The sequence below is a fragment of the Camellia sinensis genome, chromosome 3, assembly GCF_055761805.1.
Source record: "Camellia sinensis isolate YWXY chromosome 3, ASM5576180v1, whole genome shotgun sequence".
Lineage (NCBI taxonomy): Eukaryota > Viridiplantae > Streptophyta > Magnoliopsida > Ericales > Theaceae > Camellia > Camellia sinensis.
In genome coordinates this window covers 17,465,289-17,485,835 of record NC_138963.1, presented here as the reverse complement: position 1 = coordinate 17,485,835, position 20,547 = coordinate 17,465,289, and the positions used below count along the sequence as shown (strand labels likewise).

The following is a 20,547-nucleotide window of genomic DNA, read 5'->3' as shown; positions in this document are numbered from 1 at the left end:
CTTGCTTTTGCGTCAGCCAACCGACAAAAGCGAGATAGGTCAATCAACGGCCTCAGCTCTCTCTCTCTCTCTTGTCTTCTTCTTCTTTGTTTTCTTCTTAATCACTCTCTTCTCCTTCTGTTTTCTTATTCCCTTTCATCCCTTTCTTCTTCTACATGAGAGAGATAGAACAGAGAGACTGAGTAGAGCAGAAAGGCTGTCAAAAACGACCTTCCCTTCGATTAAATCTCTCTCTTCTACTTCATGGCCTCGTCCCGTCCCCTTACTCTCTTTCCAGACTTGAATGATCCCGTAAGCACTGCTGGGCCGAGTACCTCGGCTCCTACTCTTCCCAACCTTCCTACAATGTCGATTGAGCAAATAATGGCAACGCAATCAGATATTGAAGCCAATCATTTCACACTAACATCCTATATAAAGACGGTGACGGTAGTCACAAAATTGGCACATCGACTGCAGAACAGAACGAGTGAGCTCCACCAGGTCAACGCCCAACTCTTTCTACTCTAGCACATGTACAAGGATGCACGAGCAGAGATTTGCGCACTGAAGGCCAAAAATAAAGAACTTAAACGGAAGACCACATCCATGGCCCGATTTGGAGTAACGTCGTTCTTGGCTTTTGATAGTCGGCGGGGAGTGCTCGCTCTCGACGAAAGCACGGGGGCAGGGACGTCAAGCGTCGCCCAAGGTGATAAAAAGAAGAAGAGAGCGGTGGAACAGGCGAGTAAGTGAGGTCGGCCAGTGGTCGGAAAAATGAAGGGAATTTTTTTTTTTTAGGTAAATATGTATATTTTGATTTGTGTTTGTTTTATGTTGAATGTAATCACTTGAAGATGAAAGTAAAGTGCAGAAAAAAATAAAAATTAAAAATTAAGCCTCAAGGCAAAACAACCAAAAAATAAATAAATAAATAATGAAAAGAAAATAAGAAAAAAATAATAAAAGAAATGAAGCCTATTAGTAAAACAACAAAAAATAAATAAATAAGTTAAAAGAGATTAAGCCTAATAGCAATAAAAAAATAAATTAAAATAAAATAGTACCAGCAGAAATTATACTTAATGGGACGTCGGTGTTGCTGGAAGGGTAATGTAAAAAAAATACCATGAGGGTTTTAAAGAAAATCAATGTATGCAAAGTTAATTTTACCTCAAGATACAGAACTCAAAAAAAATTACACAGTTAAGAATAACAAACTGTTAAGGATAATAAATGTATGAAGAACTTGAGAGCATGCAACTGATATAAATGTTTCCATATCAATATAGCAATACACATATATCATTTTAACAAAAATTCAAGTTTCACAGTCATAACAAAACTTTTTAAGTAGAAATCGACATTTCAAGCTCGCCACGAATAAAATTGAAGCGATCCTCACTTAGGGGTTTTGTGAAAATATCCGCCAATTGTTTATCGGTATTTACAAATTCAAGTACAATATTCCCTTTTTAAACATGATCTCCTAAAAAATAATGTCGAATTTCAATATGTTTTGTTCGTGAGTGTTGAACCGGATTTTTGCTTAAATTGATGGCACTAGTATTATCACATTTAATAGGGATGTGATCATAATGCAAATCAAAGTCCTCCAATTGTTGTTTCATCCAAAGTATTTGGACACAACAACTTTCAAAAGCTATATATTCAGCTTTGGTCGTTAATAAAACAACAGAATTTTACTTTTTGCTAAATCAAGATACTAATGAGTTACCAAGAAAGTGAAAAGTGCCACTGGTGCTTTTCTATCAAGTTTGCATCTGGCAAAGTTGACATCCGAGTAACTAATTAATCAAATACAACACCTCTAGGATAAAACAATCCCAAATTTTGAGTGTCAACAAGATATCTAAAAATTCTTTTAACAACACTGAGATGTGATTTCTTAGGATTTGATTGATATCTAGCACACATACAAACACTAAACATAATATCGAGTCTACTTGTAGTTAAATAAAGAAGTGAGCCGATCATACTTCGATATTTTGTTTGATCAATGGATTTACCGTTTTCATCCTTATCTAGCTTAACGGATGTGCTCATAGGTGTTCCAACTATTTTTGAGTCCTACATACCAAACTTTTTGAGTAGTTCTTTTGTGTACTTAGCTTGGTTGGTAAAAATTCATTCCTTATATTGTTTGATTTGAAGCCCAAGGAAACAATTTAGCTCCCACATCATGCTTATCTCAAACTCACCTTGCATACACTTAGCAAATTCCTTACACAAGGTTTCTTTAGTAGCACCAAATATAATGTCATCCACATATATTTGCACAATAAGTAAATCATCATTTTTAGTTTTAACAAAAATGTTGTGTCAATTGTTCCTCTAGAAAAATTATTTTCAATCAAAAATTTACTTAATCATTCATACCATGCACGAGGTGCTTGTTTCAAACCATATAAAGCTTTTGATAATTTAAAAGCATGATTTGGAAAAGCATGATCTTCAAAACCTGAGAGTTGTTTAACATAAACTTCCTTATTTATAAAACCATTGAGAAAGACACTTTTTACATCCATTTGATAAAGTTTGAAATCTCTAATATATGCAAATGCAAGTAACATGCGAATGGCTTCTAATCTAGCAACTGATGCAAAGGTTTCATCAAAATCAATACTTTCTTTTTGATTGTATCATTGTGCAACAAGTCTAGCCTTGTTTCTTATAATTGTGCTAGATTCATTAGGCTTGTTTCGAAAGATCCATTTGGTACCGATAATGGTATGATCTTTAGGTTTTGGCACAATTCCTACACTTTATTTCTCTCAAATTGGCTAAGCTCTTCGTGCATAATTATCATTCAATGTTCATCGAATTTGGCTTCTTGAAAGTTTTTAGGCTTAATCTGTGAGAGAAAAGCCAAGTTACTACAAATGTTTCTAAGTGAAGAACGAGTTTCAATACCTTTTGTAGGGTCACCTAGGATTAAATCCTTAGGGTGATTATGAACAAACTTCCATTCTCTTGGAAAATCATCATTGTTTTCTCATTCTTTTTGAGGTGGAAGAACAGGCTGTTCAAGCTCTTTGTTTAGCTTACATGGTTGGTTCTCTTCTCTGTAGATACTTGAATCTTCCACATTTTGTTCCAAATCTATATTATCACTAACAATTTGCTTTTGAGCAAAGATGTTAGTTTCATTAAATACCACATGTATAGATTCTTCAACAACAAGAGTTCTTTTATTAAAAACACGATAAGTTTTGCTAGTTAAGGAATAGCCAAGAAAAATTGCTTCATCAGATTTTGAATCAAATTTACCTAAGTTATCCTTACCATTATTATGCACAAAACATTTACAACTAAAAATATGCAAGTGACTAATGTTGGGCTTTCTATCATGTCAAAATTCATAAGAAGTCTTTTTGAGAATATGTCTAATTAATGCATGATTTAAAATATAGCATGTGGTGTGAACGGCTTCGGCCCAAAAATATTTAGGAAGATTATTTTCGCAAAACATTGTTCTACTCATCTCTTTTAAAGTTCTATTCTTTCTTTCTACTACACCATTTTGTTGAGAGGTTCTAGGTGCTGAAAAATGATGTCCAATACCATGCTCACCACAAAACAATTCAAATTTCTCATTTTCAAGTTCTCTACCATGGTCAGTTTGAATATTAGTAATAAGAAAGTCTTTTTCATTTTCAATTCTACGACAGAGTTTTGTGAAAGAAGAAAATGTTTCATCTTTATGTGCTAAAAACATAACCCATGTAAATCCTGACTAATCATCAACAATAACAAGACAATAATGTTTACCACGTAGACTAGATGTCCTTGATAGACTAAATAAATCCATATGCAGTAGTTGTAAAGGTCTAGTTGTGGAAATGTAAGATTTTGATTTAAACGATGTTTTAGTTTGTTTTCCTTGTTGACAAGCACTACAAAGATGGTCTTTTTCAAATTTAATTTTTGGAAGTCCAATGACCAAATCATTTCTTAAAAGTTTGGCAATTAAATCCATATGAGCATGACCAAGTTTTCTATGCCATAACCAACTATTTTCATTATTAACATATAGACATTTAACATCACTAGCATAGAGATCATTGAGATGAAAAACATAAACATTATTGTGACGATTACCAACGAATAAAGCTTTATAATCATTTGTGTTTTCAATTGTGCAATGTGATTTATCAAAAATAACTCGATTAACTTTATCACATAATTGACTAATACTAAGTAGATTATGATTAAGTTCATCAACAAGTAAAACATTTTCAATAGAAGGGTTAGAAGAAATACCGATGCTACCAATACTGATGATTTTTTCTTTCTTGTTGTCTCCAAAAGTAACAAAGCCTTCATCTTTGGATGATAGTATAGTAAAGAAGGATTTATCTCCGGTTACGTGTCTGGAACATCCACTATCAAGGTACCACTTCCATTCTTTAGCTTTGGACTTAAAGCAAACCTCATCTTGAGTAGAGTTTTCATCTTCAAGAGCCATAAGACATAAGTTGGCTATTTCATTTTTAATTTCAGCACTTGAGCTTTCATCTTCACTTTCTTCCCAAACTGCTACCATGGCCCTTTTATTTCTTTTGTAGTCTTTTCCATGATTCTTTAATTTTGGACAATCCATCTTCATATGTCCAGGATTTTTGCACTCATAGCAAATAATAGGCTCTTTCTTGTTATCTTTGTTGTACTCTTTCTTGAAAGGTCTTATTCCTCCATAATTGTTTTTCTTGAAGTGTTTTTGAGATTTTTACTAAACATGGCATAGCTTTCATCCTCACTGGAGTTTTATATTCTTCTTCATTTGATGAGGGTTTGAATGTAATTTCACTTTTCTTTTTATTTTCAACATCCTCATGTCCTTTCATGGTGATCTCATGAGTCATAAGGGAACCTATAAGTTCATCCAATCCAAGTGTGGAGAGATTTTTTGCTTCTATAATGGTTGTGACCTTTGCTTCCCAATTCTTTGGTAAACATCTAAGAATTTTTCTCACCAACTCACTGTTAGTATAAGTTTTGCCAAGAGATTTCAAAGAGTTTACAATTTCAGTAAATCTAGTAAACATACTTGAAATAGATTCATCAGAGTTCATTTTAAACAATTCATAACTATGAACAAACATATCAATACGAGATTCCTTCCTTTGGTTTGTACCTTCATAAGTTACCTTAAGTTTGTCCCAAATTTCTTTTGCCGAATCACAACTTGAAATACTATTATACTCCTTAGAGTCTAATCCACAAACAAGGGTGAGTTTGGCTTTAGCATTGGCTTGTAATAATTTATGATCCCTTTCATCACATTCATCTTCAATTTTAGGTACACTAATATTGTCTACTAATTTGGTAGGAATTTTTGGACATTTGATGACAATAATCCACATGGCATAATTAGTGGCTTGTAGGTATATGGTCATCTTATCCTTTCAATGGCTATAGTTGTTTGTGTCAAACAATGGTGGCCTATTTATGGCTTATCCTTCAGCTAAGGTTGCCATGGATCGAAACTCTTAGATAGTTAAATCTAAAACAAGAGTCTAGGCTCTAATACCAATTGTTACCCAAAAGACAGCCTAAGAGGGGGGTGAATTAGGTTTTTACAAATAAAAATAATAATACCCTAATAAAAATTATGACTAGCACAATAGATAAATATAGTTACTGAAATAAAAATAATTAAAACAAGTGTTCTAACAACTATGTTAATTAATGATTTTAGCACAGTGAAAATGTGAAATATAGTTATGGCAATTTAAATAAAACAAAGAGATAAGGGAGAGAGAGACAAACAAATTTATAGTAGTTCGGTTTCAACTCGGCCTACGTCTACTCCTCAAGCTTCATTTGAGATTTTCCACTATACTCTAGCTTCACAGAGTGCTAGCAACCTTTTCATAGATGGAGCAATCGTCCACAGAGTTTACACAGACTTTCTAAGTCAAGAATACTGAGTGTACTACACTCTTACAAGGTTGAAAAGCATGTGTTTTTGCTTTCACAAAACTACAAGAATTATCTTTCAAAGATAGATATAAAAATGAAACTCTGATTTTTCTGTAAACCTCACACAAGAAAGATGGACTTAAAGCTATACGTCTCAGTGTATAATTTGTAAAAGAGGATGTAAACAAAAATTGAATAACGCTTCTCAGAGAATTTTTCAGAGAATAGATGTGAGTGATTATAGATCAAAGAATATTTTTTGATTTTTTTGTAACTTGTTTACATTAAAGGTTTTGGTATATATAATGAAACTTATAGCCTTTTATAGTCGTTGTATTCCATCATTACTAATTTGAGTATTTTTCACTCCATCATTACTAATTTGAATATCTTTCACTTGAACCTTTTGGCCTACTGCTGTGCTGTGCTGGGCTGGGCTGTTTGAACATTTATTTTGAGCTGTTTGAACCTCTGATTTGGGCATTATTTTTGTGTTGAAATGAACTCCTGATTTAAGCAACTATTAAATACATTCAAACAATATTTAGTATAAAAGTTTAGGTAAGAAATAATGGGACAAAATAAATTTTGATTCTATTTTTCTCTTTCAAATAAATTAAAACATAATTTAAATAAATCATCAAAATAAATTTTAGATTTTATTAAAATATAATTAAATAAATCATCAAAAGAAATTTTGAATTTTATTTTTCTTTTTCAAATAAATTAAAATTAAATATATCATCAAAATAAATTTTGAATTCTATTTTTCTTTTTCGAATAAATTAAAGCATAATTAAATAAATCATCAAATTAAATAAGTCTAATACATCTCTCTTCTCTATCTCTCTCATGTCTCTCCCTGTCTTTCTACCTCTCTTGCTCATCTCTTTTTATGTCTGTCTCTATATCTCTCTCGCCGATCTCTTTTTTTTTTCTCTCTCTCTCTCTCTTTCTCTCGCTGATCATCTATTGTTTCTCTCTTTTTCAGTTTCTTCCTCTTCCTAGCTTTCGTTGCGCAACAAAATAGGAGTTTTTTTTTTCTTTTTTTTTGCGACAGCAACCTTCTCTCGTCGCAAATAGAGGTTGTTGGCGACAGCAATACCCCCGTCGCAAATAAAAAAAAACTAGTTACACACCATCGTTTCATTGTTTAAATTTTCATTTACAACAATTATATTTGACGTCGCCAAAAAAAAAAAAAAAAAAAAAAAACCCAAAATCTGATTCCCGCTCGTTTTCCCCCTCAACCAAAATCCCCAAATCTCAAATCCCAATCTTTTGAACCAAAAATCTCCATCTCTCTCTCTCTCTTGCGACTGTGAGCAGGGCAGAAGACAGCGTCGAGCTAAGGCGAGCAGCGGCAGATGACGGCATCGAGCTACGGCACCGACAGCGTGAAACGGCATCGAGCAGCGGCAGACGACGGCGTCGAGCGACGGCGAGCAGCGTGCAACAGCACACGACGGCAGCGTGAACTAGGTTAGCTCTTCAAATTAGCCACCATGGATGGATTTGAAATTAGCCTGGGTTAGGCCCTGGGTTTTTGATTGATGATTCGGACCCTTTTTTTTTTTTCTTAAATTTAAATTTACATATTTCTTTCTGAGTATAAATTTGAGGAGTAAATTAAAAATATCAAATCCAAAAAGCTTAGAGCATCTCCAATCCTTAACTAATTTTTCATCTAATTTAATTCTAAATTTGAGTAAAAAACTTGATTTGATATCAACTATTACAATCCCTAATCAAGGATTGGGTAGGAGGTAATAAGCGGCTACTGGTTCAGTGGTAAACATTCAGCCCAACAAACGAGTTCTACTATGTGGGCAATCCCTGTGTGAATAATGCTGAATGTTGTGTTTTCCCAATAACCTTGCCTTTAACCTTCAATTAATGGGGGCTAAAAGAAGTATGTTTATGTGTGCTAGAGGTTTAGTTGGATCTGTGCAAATCTTGCATGGGCTGAAAAATGCATAACTTGGCCCTTAAGTGTTGACAATCAGGTTGAGAACATGTGCTTGAAAGTTATTCTTTTTGTGGCTGCATCCCCAAAGTCAATCTGATTCTGTTTTGGATATACCAAACTAGTTATTAAGTACATAGTCAATCAAGGTCGACATGAGAGCCCCTGTCGAGAGGTTTAGAGATGATTTTTCAATGGGCTGGCTCAAGTTTGGTTTGTTCTGTTTTTGTTCAATTGACCATTGAGAAATGCAAATGCAAACCAGTTAATATTTAATGGATTGGCAAGGCTACCGGATTCTGCAGGTTGAGTTCCTGTTATTCAGAGTCGGTTATATGATGTATAAACTGTAGTTTTGGGGTTAGAAAACACTTCTTTTTTCATTTGCTTGTGACCCCTAAATACCAAGTCTATTAGTCCTTTTATGTCATTACTTGACTCAACAAAGTCTTGTCCCAACTATTTACCATCACTTGCGCGTGCATTATGTAGTCATTCTGCTCTTTTAGGTGATACTTAATCTATTTTTTATTACTATTTCTATCCATGTTAAATTTGGTCTTCCTCTACCTTCTAGCATAATTATTCTCAACATCTATAAGTACAAGAGGTCTGGCAAAGGTTTTATGTGGTGTATTCCTTTTCATTTGTTCGGCACTGTGTTAATGATAAATGATGAGACACCAAGTATGGCAAATGTGGGGTGGGGTTATGTTTGTTACTTAGTAGTTAAGAAATTTTTCTGAAACTCTAAATGGGTAGGCCATTACCATGCAAAATTGCTTGTCATTGGTAAATTGGAAGGGTTCTAACAGTTGTTTACAATTTCTAAAAACAGGCTCAGCTTCCTGAAGCTCGTGTTATTTATTGCTCAGCAACTGGTGCATCGGAGCCATGCAATATGGGTTATATGGTCCGTCTTGGTCTTTGGGGAGCTGGAACGTGTTTCCTTGAATTTCGTCATTTTTTAGGTTTGATTAAAGTTACCTGGAACTATCTATCTAGCTTTGAATGCTTTTCTCAATATTTATTGCTTCTGCATATTTCTAGTGTAATGGGAGTAGTTTATATGTTATTTCGTGACAAACTATTTGTGGATGTAATTTTAATGAAACATGATTGGATCTCAAACTGTACAATCAGTAGCATTCATGTATGCAAAATCTTGATTACAATAATGGATTTGTGCCACCTACCATTGGTCCATTACTTCAATTTGTTATATCATCATTTAAGCTCGAGAACATTAATTTTATTTCTCCCAAAGTTGTACTCAAGGACTCCTAATGCTTTGTAGTTGGTATAGAGCTTGTGCAATTCAATAAGTGAAGGGGAAATTTATGAATACTGTGTTTACACATTGATATACTTGTTATGTCAAGATAAATAGTTTGTGACAATCCTTTTGATATTTGAACAAACATTAGAACCATAAGAGTAACCAATGCATGTTATAATATAGCATTTTCATTTTGGGCATGAAAGCAAGGTTATAATATAGCATTTTCATTTTGGAGCAATGTGTCTTCACCTACTTCACCCACTTAAACCTACTCCACTAAACCTAACCCACTACACCACTACCACCTCACCTACTCCACTAAACCTAACCCACTACACCACTACCACCTCCACTTCACCTACTCCTTACCTACTACACACTCACCCTCTTCTATATATAGGAATCATGAATCATTGTAATAGATATCAATATAAATCAATCAATAATACAATTCTCTATTTCTCTTTATACATTAAATTTCTACATGGTATCAGAGCAAGGTTAAGCACTTAGTATTTTTCGTTTCACCGGCGGGCGGCAACCTCGCCTTGGCCGCCCGCCGGACCTCAACCTATTCCGCTTATTTTCTACACATACCTTCCCATCACTGCCTAAATCCTCTCTCTTGAGGCCAATGTGAATTCCTCTTCTTCATAATCTGCACTAACTGTGGCATCTTTTCCTGGGGCAAACTCTGCAACCCAACACTCAATCTATGCTTCTCCTCCATGCTCATTTGCCTCTTGTTAGGATCCTTCGCCTTCGGCTTTGGTTTGGGCTTCGCCACAGCCTTGAGCTTCACTGCAGCTTTCAGCTTCACGGCAGCCTTCGGTTTCACAGCAGCTTTTGGCTTCGCAGCTGGCTTGGCCTTTGCCGCTGGCTTGGGCTTCACAGCGGCTTTAGCTTTTGGCGCAGCCGCTTTTGTCTTAGCCGGAGCCTTCTTTTCCTTTTTCGCTTTTACAGCCTTCGGCTTTGCAGCAGCCTTCGGCTTTGCTTCCCTCTGGTGGCTCCCCAGGTTCCACCTGAGCTGCATGATTCATTTATAGCTGCAATTGATAAGGGAAGTATTAGAACAATGCCCAATAGAAGTATGCCAGCTGCTCCTTACCCTACTCCTGGAGCACTATTAATAGGTGATGTTTTCAACATGCGTCATCCTTTAACTGGTGGAGGAATGACTGGAGCCCTGTATAAGGTGTTTTGTGCATCTCCTGATCAAGCAAGGAAGGAAATGCGTGAAGCATGTTTTGATTATTTGAGCCTTGGAGGTGTGTGTTCAACAGGACCAGTGGCTTTACTCTCTGGTCTAAATCCTAGCCCATTGAGCTTGATACTCCATTTCTTTGCTATAGCCATATATGGTGTTGGCCGTCTCTTGCTACCATTTCCTTCCCCTAAGCGCTTGTGGATAGCAGCTAGATTATTTTTGGGTGCATCGGCTATCATTTTTCCCCTCTTTCTCTCACATGGGCTTGTCCCCTCTCTCTCCTCCGTTTGATTTCAAAATCCATTATTTTTATTTATTTTCTCCAAACTACTTTCCTTATTTCCCCTATCTTTCATTTTGATTTCAAATATATTTTTATTATTTCTTTCTTTATTTTTCTTTCACATTATTTTTTAATCTTTTTCAAATTCCATTCATACCATATAGCTTTGCACACCAAACCATCTTTTATTCATCTCAGGGATCAACCCCGATCACAATTTTAACAAAAAAAAAAAAAAAAAAAAAAAAAAAAAAAAACAACCACAACAACACAAACCACAACACCACAAGATTTGTTTTCTTTTCTGCAGACGGCCACCCACCGACCTCACTTTTTCGCCTATTCCGCCGGTCTTTTCTTCTTGCCTCCGTCTTGGGCGGCCCTTGACGGTGTTGCCTCCGTGTTTCCCACTCCACTGGGCACGATCACTCCACCCTGTTCCTCCACTACAGCATATGGCGGACCTCCAAATCGGAACATAACGGTGGCCTTCCGCTTCAGCTCCTTATTTTCCGCCTTTAGCACACTTATCTCTGCTCGCGCATCCTTATACATGCGATGGAGCAGAGCCAGTTGGGCGTTTAACTGCTGCACCTCATTTGTCCTACTCTGCAGCCGGTGCGACAAGTTTGTGACCGCAGTCATAGTTTCAACACAGGACTTCAATGTATACTGATTAGCTTCAATATCCGTTTGCACTGCCATTTTTTGCTCCACCGACCGCATCGGAAAGTTCAACGGAGCAAAACCAGAGGTGTTTGGTTGAGGTTCACAGGCCACCGCACCAGTTATCTCTCTTGTTGACTCGTTGAGGTCGGGAAAGAGAGTGAGCAGACCACGGGAAGAAGAGGCTATGTTCTGGGTAGCTGAACGGGAAGAAGAAGCCATGTTTTTAGGTTGCTGAGTGTTTCAGAGAAGGGTTGGTTACAGAATGTTACAGAGAACGAAGAGGTTTCAACTGGTTTGTTATGCTTCCAAGCCTCAGACTTCGCTTTGGTTTATAAAGACAGAGACGACGAGGCCGACACGCGCTCTGTCAATCACGTGCATCGCCGCGTGTCAGGCGCCCCTTTTGATGGCTCGACGCTTTCTGTCGGGCACGTCTTTTGATGAAGTGGGCGCGCCTTTTGATGGCACGCCTTTTGATGGCATGCCTTTTTATGGATTGGGCACGCCTTTTGATGGCACGCCTTTTGAAAGATTGGGCACACCTTTTGAGGGTGCGACTTTTTAAGGGTCCGACAAGACTCTGTAAACTGTCCCGACATTGATTCCGGTTAGCTCCTTCATGGGTCCGACAAGACTCTGTAAACTGTCCCGACATTGATTCCGGTTAGTTTCTACAAGGGTCCAGCAAGACTCCGTAAACTGTCACCACAACTGTCACAACATTGTCTGCTATAACGGTCCGACATGACCCCATAAACTGTCTTCTACATCGGTCTGACACCGCCATCCAGTGTCCTCTACACCGTTATGACACCACCATACAGTGTCCTCTACATGGTTATGACACCCCCATACAGTGTCCTCTACAATGTTATGACACCACCATCCAGTGTCTTCACCAATGGTCTGACACGACCATACAGTGTCTCTTATCCTCTTTTATTTTTATGTATTTTCTTGTTTTGTTACTCTCTCCAAACTCAAGTTGGTTAGTTCCTATCCCCCTTGAGTTTGCGGGGGGCTGTTAAAATCCACCTACTCTCCACCTACTTCACCCACTTAAACCTACTCCACTAAACCTAACCCACTACACCACTACCACCTCCACTTCACCTACTCCTTACCTACTACACACTCACCCTCTTCTATATATAGGAATCATGAATCATTGTAATAGATATCAATATAAATCAATCAATAATACAATTCTCTATTTCTCTTTATACATTAAATTTCTACAAGTTACTATGTCAATTTAAGCACAGCTGTTTTTCCTTTCAGAGGGATGTATGTATGCCGTACGCTGAGCTACGAAGGGCAGAGTTTGAAACTGTTGAAGTACCATTAGAGGCCAAAATGATGGTATATTTTAATTTTCTTCTTTTGTTAATCAAGAGTAAGAAATTGAGTATTAAGTAAAATGTTTCCCTTTCTGTCAATTCTACTTTTGTCAACTATATGTGTTTTTGTTTCTTAATGTGAATCACCATGTGATATCTATGCTTATTAACTCTTTGAGTAGATTCCTTACTGTTTAACACCTTTTAAGTATAACAAAAATATTAGAGGGCTACTGTTTTTGTGGTTAAAATTTGGCCCCAACAACCGCGAGGTTTTGAGTTTGAATATGATGGATTTTGTATAAATAAAGCCAAAATTTGGGTCTGTACGCTGTCCATCCGTTGTGCACCTCCATTAATGGGGACTAAACTGAGCATGTCCTTTAAAGTTATATGGAAAATGCTAATGCCTAGTCTTCCAGTTATTGTGCAAGTGAAGTCAAAGAAATTTCCTATGTACCTTTAAGTTTTCAGTTGGCAAACTGAGAGATCATCATTGCTTTCATTAATTGTAGCAAGGACTGGTGGCAATCCTAAATGTTTTTTAATTTCAGTTGGCATATTGAGATATCATCATTACCTTTAATTTCTGAATTCTCTTATTTAGTTATTTTTTAATGTGTTTTTCTGTGTGCTGTTGTAGCGTTTCTTTAAACACGTGTATGTCAGCTAAGGTGTCTGCCATTGTAAGACTTGCTAAACAAGCATTGATGGAGAACAAGTGTGTGGTTATTGGCATACAGAGTACAGGAGAGGCATGAACTGAGGAAGCTGTGGCAAAATATGTGAGTCTGTCTCAATTGCATTATGGTTATGCACTTTTTGTCTCTGTTTGAAAATAACTATGTATGCCTTTTTTTTATATCAAAATTCACGTGTTGTGTATTGTTTAATGTCGCCGATCTGTTTTCATGCAACGTTCTTTGAAATAGGGTCTTGAACTTGATGGGAGAAAACGAGATTCGAATCGGGTTTCCAGTTTGGGAGTTAGAGCCGGATTTCGGTCTAGGCAAACTAAATCCTTAAGAAACTTAGAATTCGAGGTGTTGACGCCCCAAAATCACCAAACAGAGTCCGATTAGCATGAAATTGGCACACACGGCCGCCTAGGTACGAGAGACTTGTGGGAGAAGACGGGACTCGAATCGGGTTTTCGGTTTGGGAGTTAGAGTTAGATTTCACTCTAAACAAACTAGTTTCTTAAAAAACTTAGAATTTGAAGTGTTAACGCTCCAAAATCACCAAACAGCGTCGGAATAGCACGAAACTTGGCACACATGACCGCCTAGGCATGAGAGACTTGTGGGAGAATACGGGACTCAAATTGGATTCCCGGTTTGGAAGTTAGAGCTGGATTTTACTCTAGATAAACTAATTCCTTAAGAAACTTAGAATTCGAGGTGTTAACGCTCCAAAATTACCAAACGGCGTTGGAGCAGCACAAAACTTGGCACACACGACCGCCTAGGCACGAGAGACTTGTGGGAGAAGACGAGACTCGAATTGGGTTCCTGGTTTGGGAGTTAGAGCTGGATTTCACTCTAGACAAACTAGTTTCTTAAGAAACTTAGAATTCAAGATGTTAATGCTCCAAAATCACCAAACGACGTCGGAGTAGCATGAAATTTGGCACACACGACCGCCTAGGTACGAGAGACTTGTGAGAGAAGACGGGAGTCAAATCAAATTCCAAGTTTGAGAGTTGGAGCCAGATTTTACTTTAGACAAACTAGTTCCTTAAGAAATTTAGAATTCGAGGTGTTGACGCCCCAAAATTACCAAACGGTATTGGAGTAGCACGAAACTTGGCACACACAACCGCCTAGGCACGAGAGAGTTGTGAGAGAAGGTGGGACTCAAATCGAGTTTCCGGTTTGGAAGTTAAAGCCAGATTTCACTCTAGACAAACTAGTTTCTTAAGAAACTTAGAATTCGAGGTGTTAATGTCCCAAACGAAACTTGGCACACACGACCGCCTAGGCACGACAAACTTGTGGGAGAAGATGGGACTCGAATCAAATTCCAAGTTTGGGAGTTAGAACTGGATTTCACTCTAGATAAACTAGTTTCTTAAGAAACTTAGAATTCAAGGTGTTGGTCCCCCAAAATCACCAAACGGCATCAAATTAGCACGAAACTTGACACACAAGACCGCCTAGACACGAGAGAGTTGTGGAAGAAAACGAGACTCAAATCGCGTTCGGTTTGGGAGTTAGAGCCTGATTTCACTCTAGGCAAAATTATTTACTTAATTATCTTTGTAATTGTATAGTAGTTAAATTTTTATATTTTTTTTGTAATTAACATATTAACACATAATTATATTGTCATCAATTATTTTTATTTTTTATTTTCAGATATTTCCCGAGTAGGAGTTTGCTTCTTGTGGAATGCGTGCCTGTGAAAAATGCGACTAACTCTTGCTTTTGTTACCTACGGAGAATAACGAGGAAAACTTTTAATTTTGGTTTATGTTATTTTGAATTATGAACAATATTATGTATTTAAACATTATATATGCATTATAGAACATTATTAGTGTGGTAATTTTGTTGATGTGTAGTTATGGATGGAATAATATTTTTATTATGGAGAAATTGTTATTTCTATATAGGAATTTTTATATTATTATCCAATTATTGGTTTCTTTTTCATTTATTTTTCATTTAATACAGGTAATTTTAATATTTTTAATAATTATATTGCATTTTTTTTTTGGCGATGGCACCACACCGTCTTAAAAAATCGATATTTTTAATATTTTCATTAATTTTATTGCAGGTTTTTTTTTTTTTTTGGGCGACGATACCACACCGTCGCAAAAAATTGGTAATTTTAATATTTTTATTAATTTTATTGTAGGTTTTTTTTTTTTTTTTTGAGACGACACCACACCGTCGCAAATATATTAGAACCATTGGTGACGGTGGTCGTGTCGTTGCAAAAAAAACACAATTCGTGACAGCATTTCTTGTGGTCTCAAATAAAACTTTTAGTGACGGTAAGATAGTGCCGTCGTTAAAGGTTTCAATTTTTTACATATTATAGGCAGCAGTAAAATATCGTCGCAAAAGGCAACGAATGTCGCCTCAAAAAAAAGGCGACGGTAATGCCGTCGCTAAAACTTTTTGGAGACGACATTATGAGTATTAGCAACGGTATTTTGCCATCGCAAAAACTTAAAATTTTTGTAGTGACGGTTCTACCAAAATCAATGAGAAGAATGTTTGTAGCGTAACTGCGTTGCATTGGATAACTGTCCATCACGTGAGTTCTTCCCACAATGGCCCTGTTTGGTAGGGTTTATTTTCAGTTTATTTCAGTTTTTAGCTTAATTTAAGCTATTTTGATGTGCTTGGTTCAACTTAACAATACAGCTTATAGCTTTTTGTAAGTCAAAAATCAATTTATTCTTTGAGTGGGGGAGGAGAAGCTTAATTTATAAGTAAAAAATCAGCTTATGTTCACACGTATAAGCTATAAGCTGTTAGGCTATAAATTATAATCACTTTTACACAGTTCTATCAAACGGGGCCAATAAAGGGGATCGGCAAAAGTTATTTGAAGCTTGTTTAACTTGTAAGTTAAAATTTTTATTTGATAATTCACATTTAGAGTGAATGGTAATTGAAACCCCAACTAACTAAAATTAAAAAATAAGACAACAAATGAATTCTTCAGAGTATCTCTAACGTAAGAGGGCATTTAAAACATCTCAATACATTAGGTATATATTTTGCCAAAGGGTAATATGACTGACATTTTTAAACTTTAAGATAGTAGGCATATAGATACAGTCAATTTGCCTCAATCTAAATTTATTATCTAAATGTAACTAGTCTTTAAAAATTAGGTGAAATGTATTGAACTCTTATAATTATTTTCCTCCATTTTTATTGTTGATGTGTTTCATTTCATAGATAAAATAATGTTTGGATGAATAACTAAAATAGTTATAGCAATATTGTGTAGAAAAATAAAAATGTGGATAAGAAAAATACAAGGTACACTTTATTGTGTACTTTGAAGTCTAATAGTATTGTGTACTTTATAATTTCCCGTATGAAAAATGCTTGAGAGCACTAATTAGTGCTCCCACTAATTAGGTGGCAGTGAGTCCCGCCATTAATGATGTGATGTTTTGGTCTTGGAGTTGTATTTTTTTTTTTTTTTTTACTTTTTTAATGCATTAGTGCTATTAGTGGTAGTGTTTTTAGTGGGATGAATCTTTGTTGTTTCCCGTATTTGTATTGGAGATGCTCAAATAACATTTTAAACATTTTGTCTACTATCTTCACATAATGGAGCTCCAATAAGATAGAACATTGTAAGTATTTTGACTCATTCTCTTTTAACTAACTATATTTAGAGAACTTTATTGGAGATTAATCAAACCAATTTCAGAAGTACAAAATGTTATTGGAGTATGCACTAATATACTTTTATTAGGCAAACTACATTTTAAATACACAAATAATTAAAAAAAATTACAAAACACAAACAAGGAGTTTTTCTTTAAAAAAAAAATATTCTAAAAAAAAAAACTATTTAGGAAAAATATCAAAAATTTTGAAAGTAGAAAAAATAATTACAAATTCATGAAAGTACAACACTCGTTTGCACAATCTAGTGTATAAATCACTTGTACTTTCATGAGTTTGTAATTATTTTTTTAAGATTACACTTTTTATATTTTCCCAACTATTTATCCAAATAACCCACTTTTCAAACTATTTATTAAACTAACTTACCTTTTAAAAAATGCAAATTTAAAATACGACTTCATATTGAAATGTGATTTTACATTAACGTGACTTACTGATGTATAGACGTGGGCTATGTCAACATAAAATCGCATGTTCATGAAATTATTTCACCATGAAATTGTATTTTGAACCTGTAATTTTAAAAAGTAAATTAATTTGATAAATAATTTTAAAATTGATTATTTTCATAAATAATTTAATTTTTTGGAATATGCACCCAAAAAAATAAATAAATCCGCCACAATCAAGAACCCAAAATATATAATTGGAACTGTTAAACGGGAACCACATGGGATCTCCAAGACTGCAATTTTGCGGCGCCAGAAAGCTTGCCATGAAAGCTAGCCAATGCATAAAAGTCACAGGACAGATCTTTATTCCATATCATCAAAATAGTTCCTGAAAAATTCACAACATTACTATCATACATATAATAACAACATGTTCATTTATAAACATTTGATTTTGTAATTTGATGACATGTTGCAACTTACATTCCATTCATATCGAAAATCCAGTAGGGAAAGCCAGTCCAAATATCCCATTAGAGACCACTCCAAGAGTTAGCTGCGCTACAAGTAAAAACATCCGTTTACCAAACTTCTTAAATGTTTCACCATGTCCTTGAGCCTGGTTCCCATTGTTGTATATGTTATAATTATCACTATGACCAGAAGGAACCCCAGAACCATTACCATAACCATAACCAGAAGGAACCCCATCAGCATAACCAGAACCATTACCATAACCACAAAGCTTTGGCGGTGACGGTGGCGGTGGCGGTGGATACGGTTGAGGATGACCATAAGGCGGTGACATTGGATATGGCGGAGGATGACCATAAGGCGGTGGCAGTGGATATGGCGGAGGATGACCATAAGGCGATGGCGGTGGCAGTGGATATTGCGGAGGATGACCATAAGGCAGTGGCGGAGGCAGTGGATATGGCGGAGGATGACCATAAGGCAATGGCGGTGGCAGTGGATATGGCGGAGGATGACCATAAGGCAGTGGCAGTGGCGGTGGCGGTCGCAGTGGATATGGCGGAGGATGATTTGGATTTGGACCCGATGGTCGGACTGACCGTTGTTGTGTTGGCGGAACACATGGTTTTAAGAGGCACTCGAGATGAATATCCAAGCCACAAACCCCACACCTGTAGCGCCAAGAAGAGCACACGGCGCCACAAACAGAACAAGGACTAGGCAACACGGGTGCCTCGAAGGTCAAGAGATGGGAGTGGTCGAGCGCATGGCGGAGTTGTCGAGGCAATTGGGTGCAAAGAGGGTGGACATCGAAGTCACAATCCTTACACCTGTAGAAGAGCCCTTCTACTGGTTCACGACACACATCGCAATAGCGGTCATTCTGGCGGGTGGATTGTTGTGGATTGCGGACCACCAGAGTGAGTGGGTGCTGTGGGTGCATGAAAGAGGAGAGGCTTGGAGGGCATGTGCCACAGTAGTCATGCAAAACATAGCAGCATGATTTGCTGTTGCACTGATACCTCGACCCCTGTCCGTGGGTCTTGCAGCCATCACAAGTGTACTCTGTCTTGGCATAGATTTGTTCCAGCTGATGGCCTGGATGGGTGAAGTGCTCTATGGTCTGTTTTGGCATTGGATCCATCTCTCTCTCTCTCTTTCTCTCTCTCTCTCTCGGTGGAATGGAACTTGAGGTATGAGGCCTACAAAATTTTCACAATAAAATGACTCACGCGAATAGGTTAAGCGGCAATGACCTCCGACTTTGAAATGGTCATTTACTTCACCAACCAGTGATAACATGATTATTAATTGCCGCGTGACAATAACTTTTCTGCTCATAGACTACTCCTAAGAAGCATGGACTTCCATAGAGGAGAAGACCTGTCGCGTAGATTATACTCCAATAAAACGTCACTCATACTTTTACAAATATTTTTTGGATTTTTTAAAGACTGTGTTTAATTTATGTATTTGGATAGATATTTAGAAAGAATAAGAAAAAAGGCGTGTAAAATGTAACTAAAATGTAATTATATTTCACTTATATTTTTTTTTTTTCCTTTTTCAACTCTCTCGCCATATTTATGAACTAAATACAACCTAAAGAAAAATGATATACAAGTTAATTTTTTAAATCCTATGATATATAAGAGAGATGATTGATTGATAATTAAAGAAGATTTGAGAGGTAATTGTTTTAGATATTTAAAGACAATGTTATATTATTGATTTGAAAAATAGGTCTAATTTAGACTCAATAATGCAGCAGTTTATTAGAATATCTATGACAATTCTCTCTCTCATGTATTTTATAATTATCAATCAATCATCTCACTTATACATCATTAAAACTAGAAAGTATTTAGAAAGTGGGCTTGCCTATCATTTTCTTTGGAAAAGTGGATCTAATATTTGGGTTAAAGTATCACTATTCTAAGATAATACATCATCTGCATATATATTTTCTACGATTATTCTGCATTCGTTATATTGTAATTGTTACATGATTGATATTTTGATATTTAATTTTCATTAGTATTATGTTTTTCATTTTTTTTATTATCTTTGAATAAAATATTCATATATTTCACATATAAAAAATTTATAAAATTATAAATTAACATATCTTATATTTTTTTAAATTAATATGTCGGCATATCTATATCCTATCGTGTAACCGTGTCTATACTACTTAGGATTACACAGTCGCAGAATTGGATATAAAACGAAGCTACGTGGGATAAGATATTTCAAAAGTAGACTCAGTCAATAAATCTCATAGGCTCAATTTATTTAGAATAAAAATGGTAGAAAATGAAAGAAAGAGAAAAAAAAAATTATAACTTTTTTGAGTTTATTAGCATGAAAGTGGAGGAAATGAAAAATATTATTATTATTATTATTTATACAACCCATATTAACATTGTAATTAATTTTAAATTTCTTGAAAAACATTTTAAAAAAAACACACACAAGACAATTAAAGTTATCCATGCGAGGGGTTATCTATTATCGAAATGTTAAAATTATCTATCTTTTTTCTTGAGATATTTTCATTCAAATCAAATATTTGTAAGAAAATATTTTTCACCATCACTTTTTATCATTTTTTTTCTTTCTAA

The 20,547-nt window shown here is 35.8% G+C and overlaps 1 protein-coding gene and 1 long non-coding RNA gene across 3 annotated transcripts; one reads left to right on the top strand and one right to left on the bottom strand.

The window, feature by feature from the left end:
* Positions 1-6,909: 6,909 nt before the first annotated feature.
* Positions 6,910-15,283, top strand: LOC114273573 (uncharacterized). Of its 2 annotated transcripts, XR_003633133.2 has the most exons (5): positions 6,910-7,407; positions 8,730-8,862; positions 12,614-12,694; positions 13,316-13,457; positions 15,030-15,283. It is a non-coding gene; the product is annotated as an uncharacterized LOC114273573 (long non-coding RNA). The 2 variants fall into 2 exon arrangements; XR_014363488.1 differs by lacking the exon at positions 12,614-12,694 and having other exon boundaries at positions 6,912-7,407.
* A 1,738-nt stretch (positions 15,284-17,021) lies between these two features.
* Positions 17,022-19,164, bottom strand: LOC114273567 (uncharacterized). The gene is made up of 2 exons (XM_082917601.1): positions 17,933-19,164; positions 17,022-17,837 (listed from the first exon to the last, which is right to left on the bottom strand). Exon 1 carries the CDS (start codon positions 19,065-19,067, stop codon positions 17,940-17,942), a length of 1,128 nt encoding a protein of 375 aa, XP_082773727.1. The 5' UTR covers positions 19,068-19,164; the 3' UTR covers positions 17,022-17,837; positions 17,933-17,939.
* Positions 19,165-20,547: the final 1,383 nt, after the last annotated feature.